General features: G+C 38.1%; 1 protein-coding gene across 1 annotated transcript; it reads left to right on the forward strand.

Annotated features, from left to right (window-relative positions):
- The first annotated feature begins 1,269 nt into the window (after nucleotides 1-1,269).
- On the forward strand, nucleotides 1,270-1,986 carry LOC127137584 (U11/U12 small nuclear ribonucleoprotein 31 kDa protein). The gene has a single exon (XM_051064036.1). It carries the CDS (start codon nucleotides 1,270-1,272, stop codon nucleotides 1,984-1,986), a length of 717 nt encoding a protein of 238 aa, XP_050919993.1.
- Nucleotides 1,987-8,940: the final 6,954 nt, after the last annotated feature.

Below are 8,940 nucleotides of genomic sequence, written 5' to 3' on the forward strand. Positions count from 1 at the left end.
CAACATTCGTAGAATGGAGAGAACGTCTTAAGGAAGAAACATCTGAGTGAGAACTTTGCTTTTTTGGATAGGATGCATGAGTTCTAGAAATTAAATGATGTTGAAAAATAATACAATAGAAAAAAGTCTAATGCGAAAAGTTCAATAAATTTAAAAAGATGTCATCGATTTTGATGCATTTTAATCGTATGTACTTCTAATTTTGTTGATTCACTATGTTCATTTTTATTCTTATATCTTCATTTTAAGATGTCCAAACATAATCTAAGCGTATAAATAAAGCATTACTTTTGAAAACAAATTAATTGTTGAGTTTCTAGTAAGAGATGAGTCCTCTTCAATTCTGGACAAATTCTACATAAGAGTTTTTAAATGTTGTGAAACTGAAGTTATTAGACTAAGGTTTTGCTTAAATTGATGCAATGAGATGATATGAAGTGATATGAGATGAAATAGAATAAGATTACATTGTTTGAGTTAATTAAAATCAGATCCAGTATAATAAAATTTTATTATTCTATTTTATTTCATTTCATCACTTTTCATTAGCATTGTTTCCCTTAGATATGAGGAATAAAAAATTACATCACTTTCTACTAGTATTGATCACTTTCTACGAGTATTGTTCCCTTTAATATGAGCAGAATGAAAATTTTCATCACTTTCCATCAGTATTGTTTCTCTTTTATATGAGCAGAATCAAAAACATACTTTGTTTTTATCGCTAATTATTCAAATAATAAAGTAATAAAATCTCTATTTCACTCTATTCTATTTTTGCTAAATTTCAATAACTCTATTTATCTTAAGATATTAAAATATAATCTAAAATAATATAATAAAATTTTATATCTAACGAACTAGAAATTTTTGTCTTAAAAAATCTAGCATCATACTAACAAAAAATTATTAAAATTTATATATGCAGATGGGTGGCTGACCAATTAAACAAAAAAATATTAAAACATAATAATTTTTAGTTTTATGCTATCTTTACAAGTACTCTGGCGGTGAGCAAGTTGTCCATTTACATATGGATAGTACTGCTTATAAAAAAATAAGAATGGATAAAACAACCAATCCAAAATATCCGGATCCATGTCCAGATCCGCTTCGAGTTTCGCTTCACTTCTCTAGGGTTTCTCAAACGCATTATAGAATCTCTCCACTCTCAGATTTCCTCTATAGATTAAAGAAGCATCGGAGAACTAATTCCGTCGCCGGAAACCGAGCGCCGTTGCCGGAAACAAAAAACCTGAACCGAAAAAAATGTCAAGCAAGAAGAAACACAAACGAAAACACAGCGACATCGATGAAGACGACAACGTTTTCTACTACCGCTACTGCGCTTCGTCCTCAACCCCCAACACCACCACCGGCACCACATCCAGTAATCAACCCCAATCAAAACCGAACAACAAAGGATCATCAATAGGAGGAACATGTGAACCCTTAGCACCATCAAAATCGACGCTATACGTTTCTAATCTAGATTACTCCCTAACAAACTCCGATCTCCATACGCTCTTCTCTACTTTCGGCCGCATCGCGCGTGTAACCGTTCTCAAAGACCGTCACACGCGCCTAAGCCGCGGTGTCGCGTTTGTCCAATTCGTTTCTCGTAATGACGCCCAACGCGCCGTGGCGGAGATGAATAAGAAGATTCTCAATGGAAGGACTCTAACTGCTTCTATTGCTGCTGATAATGGACGTGCTCCGGAGTTTATTCGGAAGCGCGTGTACAATACTGAGACTGCTTTGTGTTATGAGTGTGGGGGGCATGGTCATTTGTCGTATGAGTGTCCTAAGAATCAGTTGGGGCCGAGGCCGCGGGGATTTAGTGGGCTGAGGGATAGGGATGGGGAGGAGGAAGGTGATGAGGAGGAGGAGGAGGGTGGTCAGATTGCTGCGGAGCAGTTTGACGATAATTGGGCTTCTGTTGTGGATGATGAAGCGGGTGAAAGGTTGCTGGAGAAACAGAAATGATGATGAGGGTTTGGACAACAACAAGACGAAGAAGAAAGGGAAGAAATCTGTGTATTTCAGTGATGAGAGTGATCATGATGATGATGATTGATCATGACTATGTAGCATTGACACTTCAGATTGAAGGTGTGTGTTTGGTATTCCGCATTACCGCATTATTCAACTAGTCCTGTGTGTCGTGTCTATATATGTGCCAGTGTTTCATAGATCTAAATGGCAATTTTTTGTTTTTATCAAGATATGGTGTAATTGATGAAATTGTTTATATGTTGTTGGCTTGGTTGGATGTGTTTATGGTTTTGATCACAAGCACATGTTAGTTATTAGTTATTGTGGTAGTAATTAGTGATAGTGGTGGTGAATTGGTGATGAGCATTTTTGTGTATTCCATATTTTCATAGTTAATGAATGATGACAGACGAGTCTCTTATTTATCGGCTTAATTTAGCATTCGGTTTACCTGTAAAACAGAAAGGAAAAGCCTGTTCGTTATGTTTTTTATTTTGGTTCAGTTAAAACATGTAATGTAATCAAATTGTAACACCCTGGTTTACTTTATGCACATCTTGTTATCATATAAGTAAGGTTTTTAATTACAGTTGTGGTGGTTATGTTATGATATTTGATATGTAGAATATTGTAGTCAGATATAGCTGGATTTGATGTGGTTGTTGAGATCTTGAAAAGCATAGGTTGTAGACTTGTAGTCACAATTACTGTCGCCGTTCTTGTGGAAAGCAGTTTAAAACCATGGGTAACAGTTCTTCTGATTACCTTTACTCTTTGATGTCTACTGAGCATTTTTATGCAGATTGATGAGTATTTCTCAAGTTTCTCTTAGAATGCTTAAATTGCTTCTCCCAGAGAAAATGTGGTATCCTTTTCATGCATAATCACTTGGCTGAGCTGGAGAATAATACCAATTTGTGCCTCACCCTCGACACTAGGCTTTAAATTATAGGTTTAATTATTCTGTAACTTTTTGAACCATGGGCTGATCTTGAATGTCATTGTAATGATATGTAGAAAAAGAAATTGGTTATTGTTATGCTATTTCCTTTCTTTCTGAATTATGGCTTTGAATCGGATTAAGTATAGTTATATTATATGGAGTTTGGGGTCAATTGTTAGTGTTGCACTGTTGGTTTTAAGCATTGTTGGTTTTGGATATATCTATAACTCTGAAACCATATTCAGTTGACAGTTATATATAACCGATAGATACCATATTCATGATTGTCTATATACTTTTGTATGCTCATATTTTTTACTAATTCAATCATTGTCTTATGGCACAAGTTAATGAAAATAGTAGAGTTCATATCCTCTATGAATAGGATTAACATGAAGCTTGATTACATAGTACGATAATTGGACTCAGATATAAAGATATTGGGAGTTTTGTGAAATTCAGGATATCGGTTTCTTGAATTTTGTTGAAGTTTGAGCAGATTCAAATAGGATTAATATGGGTGTTCTTGAAGAGGAAGTAGGTAAAAGTTTGGAATTTTTTTTCAAAATAATAATTATTTTTAGTTTTTTTTCAAAATAACTAATTATTTAAAAAAATTATCAAAATAACCAGGTTTGGTAGAGGATGCGTCAGATGAACTGGGGCACCCCCAATGCATAAAGAGGAGGCGTCAATAGCATTGGCGCATGCATTGCGCTCCTCACGAGGAGGCGCCACTAGCATTGGCGCATGCATTGCGCTCCTCATGAGGAGGCGCCAATACTAGTGGCGCCTGCATTGGGCCTCATGAGGAGGCGTCAATGCTAGTGGCGCCTAGGTGCATTTGGTTGTGTGGGCGCTAATTCATCTGGCTGCATGTGATGGTCATGTGGGCGTCAATCCCTCAAGCGCCCACATGTTTTGTCCGTCTCTATAAATACCACGCATTGGATGCAATATTTTTCACTCAAACTCATCTCCTAATACAATTCAACCACCATCAATTTCAATTTTCCCTGTTTCAACAATGTCTGCATACATTCAAAAACAAAGTGCTGATGTAATATTTTCTGCCGTTGCGGCTCCGGTACAGATTCGACTTTGGAACACAAATATGTTTGAACGTCTTAATCGGACGTTGTACAGTTGGTTAGAGGGAGAAATTGGAGAGGGTGAACGGATTAGAAGAATACAATGGCTTGTGTCCACGTTCAACCAACACGGAGAATTACGCGAATTGGTGGATATTAAGACAGACCAAGACGCTCGTAGGATGATGCATTACATGTTCAAAATTGTTTTGCTGGTTGTAATTGCATAGTTCTTGTATTTGTTATAATTATATGTGTTACTGTTTATGCAATGGTACTTTCGTGACAGACGTCTAATATGAAATAAATTTAATTTTTCATATATTGCAATAGAGGTACATGTAAACTTATCTGGTTGTGCCCATTCTAACACTAGGACAGTTATTACGATTGTGACCTAGTTGACGGCATGAACTACATAGTCTAACCATTTTGTTCGCAGTATCCATTTCGGTTCGAATTCGGATGCTGTTTGGGCGACCCTTTTTCTTCCTTCGCATAACTTCGTTGTGCCAGACGATGTCCCCTTGATATTCTGGCCAATAATCCTCTTTTGCCACTACGAAAAAACTAATTTTATAAACATTTGAAAGACTGACGATTTTGTAAACTTCAGATAACAAGTATGATGGATCCCTTCGAACCTTTGAGCATGCCGCAAGGACATGGGAGCGGGGGTACGAAAGGCTTGGAACTTTCTGCAGTCGCACTAACCTCTATCTATTTCGACTCTGTACTGTCCCATCGGCATGCCCTCATTGTGATCCATGGACTCGACAACACTAAACCAACCTTTACTTCGGTCAAAGACCGTAACCACATGTGTGTTTGCTTTGGCAGCTTCATGTCTGATGAATTTCATCGAAGCATCACTGAACAACTGTCCAGATTGCAACACTGAACTCCATTTTAAGCGTCTGGTTTCAAACAACGCCCTTAGCCTGAAATATGTAGCATGCACCAAAGCGATTATTGGTAGGTTACGGATGCCTTTGAAGACAGAGTTCATTGATTCCACAAGATTTGTTGTCATGTGGCCCCAACGTTGACCGTTGTCGTATGCCCTGGTCCACTTCTCCAAAGGAATACCATGGATCCACCGTACCGCATCTTCGTTTGACAATCTTATTTCCTTGTGGTAGTGTTTGAAAGATGGTTTTGATAATGCGTAACCTGCATTGACAACCTTCTTCCGCAACGTCTTATCTTTGATTTCCCGCATGAAATTCTGAGCAATATGTCTATTACATAACACATGCGTCGAAGGAGGATTTTGCCAGCCGTTGTCAATGTTATTATATGCACTGATGATTGAAGGGTGTCTGTCGGAGATCAAACATAAGTTAGGCTGAGGTGCAACGTGCAATCAGAGATTTCTTAGGAAAAAACTTCATCCCTCAGCAGTCTCCCCTTCAACTAGGGCAAAGACGATTGAAAAAATATTGATGTTCCAATCTTGTGCCACTAACATCAGTAACGTTCCTTTGTATTTTCCGTACAACCATGTACCATCAGTTTGTATAATTGGTTTACAGAAAGAAAAACCTATGATACCTGGTTGATACACCCAGAATAGACGGAGAAATATTTTATTTCCAACAGCACACGTACCATCTGGTGTATAGGCGGACAATTTGTTTCCAGCTTGACAATTGTCCCGGGAGCATATTGTTTTAGAGCCAACAAGTATTTTGGAAGTTGTTTGTAAGACTCCTCCCAATTGCCAAACACTTTTTCAATAGATTTTGTCCTAGCTATCCATGCCTTCCTATATGATGGAGTGTACTCGTACTCTGCCCTAATATGCGAGATTATTGTACTCACCTTTAATGATGGATTGTCGCTAATAACAGATAATATTTCATCACATATTAGCTGAGAGCTTAATTTACGATGATCCTGGATTGGGTTTGTCAGCATGCATGTGTGATTTGGACCCATTGATCCAATCTCCCAAGACTCGCTCCTCTTCCGGTACGAAGCTGACAACATAAAAAGGCAGTGCTCATTCGGACAATAAACTTTATACCTCGATGCGTCAGTTCTGTCAACTCTGAAATCAGCTGATAGTTGCATGTGGAATTTCTTAATGGCTCTTACACATTCCTCTTTTGTGCGAAATGTGTCTCCTTGTTTCAAAGATCCTTGCATCTGCACGTAAGGATTGTACCATACATCTTCTAAAGGTTCATCTGAACCCAAATTTAACCTTGTCATCTGTTGGGGTGGGCAGTATACATAACTTGTTGGTATTGGCTCCTCTTCCTCTTCAGCGTTCACCATCGAATCAACCATGATCTCAGATTCTTCTTCTTTGTCATCTAGAACATTCACCTCAGCTTGTCCGTCATCAGTCTCACAAAACACTTGTGACTGATCAATGTACAGAGACACCTGTTGTTGATGTGGTAATATATACAACTCTATATCGTTGTAACCAGATTGTTCGTGACTGACAAACATATGCTGAATATCATCATCATCTCGAATCTTCTTCTGATAAAATTTAACCTGGTTTTCTACAAACCAAACCGGATTTTTATAGATGATTTGGCCCACATTACTGCATTGCAATTTCTTTTCTATTCTTTGTTTCAGATGTGAAAATTTGATCGTCGATTTATTGTAAACCGAGTTACCTCTGTGTTTCGAAAACAAAAACCGAACAACTGATGATCAAATATTTCACCTTCGACATGGGCACTGATCATGTAATGTTGTGTGGAAGACATTTTGTTGAAATATTAAATATGTAGATATCTTTAAGGGAATTGAATGCATTGCTAAGTTGTTCATCCACACAACATAAATAATGTTTCATTGCTAACTTGGTCGTTGCATTGATAACTTGGTCATTGTTTGTACAAACTTGACCATGCATGTAGTAGAAAGAATCAACCATGCAGAGAAAAGAGTGACAAGAACACACATGCGCCTGAGCCCTGAGATTCCCACCTAGGCGCCCATTCCCTAGGCGCCATAAAGTAACTGGGGCGCCAAAAGGATGGGTGCCTCTTCACAAAAATTGGTCTTATGCGCCACTAGGAAGGGCGCCCCTTCCCATTGCCCTACACTAAGGCGCCAAGAGGAAGGGAGCCTCTTCCTTGCATGTGAAGAATCACATGTAGGCGCCAAGAGGAATGGCGCATCTTCCCTTACATGTTGATTCTTCACATGCGCCTAGAAGAGATTCCTCACATGCTATCTCTCACATGCTTTCTGAAGTTTGTCATTCCCTTGTCTTCTCTTGCCATTCCATGCAACCAATCACATTCATCTTAGGTTGCAAACCTACTCACTCATTCATCTATAAATAGCCTCTCATATCAACAATATCAAATCATCTTCATCAATACTCAATTATATTCTTCTACCACACTTGTTTCCTCTACCACACTCAAGCTTTGCAAAATCAAATCATGTCTTTGTTGACTATGGGCGATGAACATAGAGGCACGCTCGAGAATATATCGGCATTTGTATGTCATCTCTCTCTTTTTACTTTTTCTATTTTTAGTCTTATACCTTTGTTATCTATGTTTTTCTTACTTCTTATAGAGTTGTGCTTGTTGATTATGTATTTCTTCTTCTAATTGCATTTTCTTACTTTTTTATTATTAGGATCCGAAGCGGTTTAGATGTCGTGTACATGAATATGTACCCCACGATCCTTTAATAGAACCATATATTAGAGGATGTGGATTTGGAAATCTACTCAACATTGTTTCGTACTCGGTGGACTACAAGTTCATTCTAACTTTGTTGGAGAGGTGGAGACCCGAGACCCACACATTTCACCTTCCGATTGGTGAGTGTACCGTCACACTTGAGGACGTGTACATGTTGTTGGGTCTCCGTATAGATGGAAAGGCAGTGAATGATCGAGTTAACCAAGACAACAATATCTGCAATGAATTATTGGGTGCCCATTTGCTAGACGACGAAACTGAGGGAGACACGTCCGGTCAAGCAAGGGGGCAAGGTATAAGTTTAAAATACCTTAAACAATATTATGCCAGTATAGTAATTCCCAACGATTCAACCGAGTATGAGAAAATAATAAAAGCTTGGTGTTATATTATGATTTTATTTGATAATTTTTTGTTTCCAGAAAGTACAGGTAATTTTGTAAATATAATGTATTTACCTTTATTACGCAACATTAATAAGGTAAACACTTATAGTTAGGGTTCAGCTGTATTGGTCCATCTATATAGTGCAATGTATAGAACTACAAAAAAGAATACCTATATTTTTTTTCATGTGCGTATTTGCTTCAAGCTTGGGGTTGGTCAAGAATGTCGTCGCTCGCCCCGATAAATGAGCGCCCATTCGTGTTCCCGTTTGCAACCAAGTAAGTCTAACACTTTACCATTCACCATTTAGTTAATTATATTTTATATTATAATTAATAGTAAATAATATTTTTCACTTCTTTTTTATCTTAGGTGGTCAGTAAGGGGAATGAACTACAACAGGTGTCTGAAACACGCTATTGTAGTCTATCGAAATCTATTGGACCACATTGGACATGACGATGTAATAATCCTACCCAACTATATTTTAATTTAAAAATACTTCTCAAATTATTTTCCATCTAATCGTTTCGTATTGTTTTACAGTTTGTCTGGAGGCCATATCTGGGTCTGGATCATGATGTGAACCATGACGATGCTGCAGTTTGGACAACGAAGACACCGGTTATCCGATTCACTATGTGTCGCATTACGCGAAAAACCGGCGGGAAACAAGGACAACAGAGCCGCCACCGTGCGTTATTTATCCCAAAAGAGGGAAAGGAAACGCTCAGAGTAAACCTGGAAAAAGCATGGTCTCGCGACCAAAGAGAATGGGATCGGGAGTCGGTTATGCGAAGGGAAGGTATTAGCACCCCTACGCATCCGTCGTACT

The sequence above is a fragment of the Lathyrus oleraceus genome, chromosome 4 (assembly GCF_024323335.1).
Source record: "Lathyrus oleraceus cultivar Zhongwan6 chromosome 4, CAAS_Psat_ZW6_1.0, whole genome shotgun sequence".
NCBI classification, from domain to species: Eukaryota; Viridiplantae; Streptophyta; class Magnoliopsida; order Fabales; family Fabaceae; genus Lathyrus; species Lathyrus oleraceus.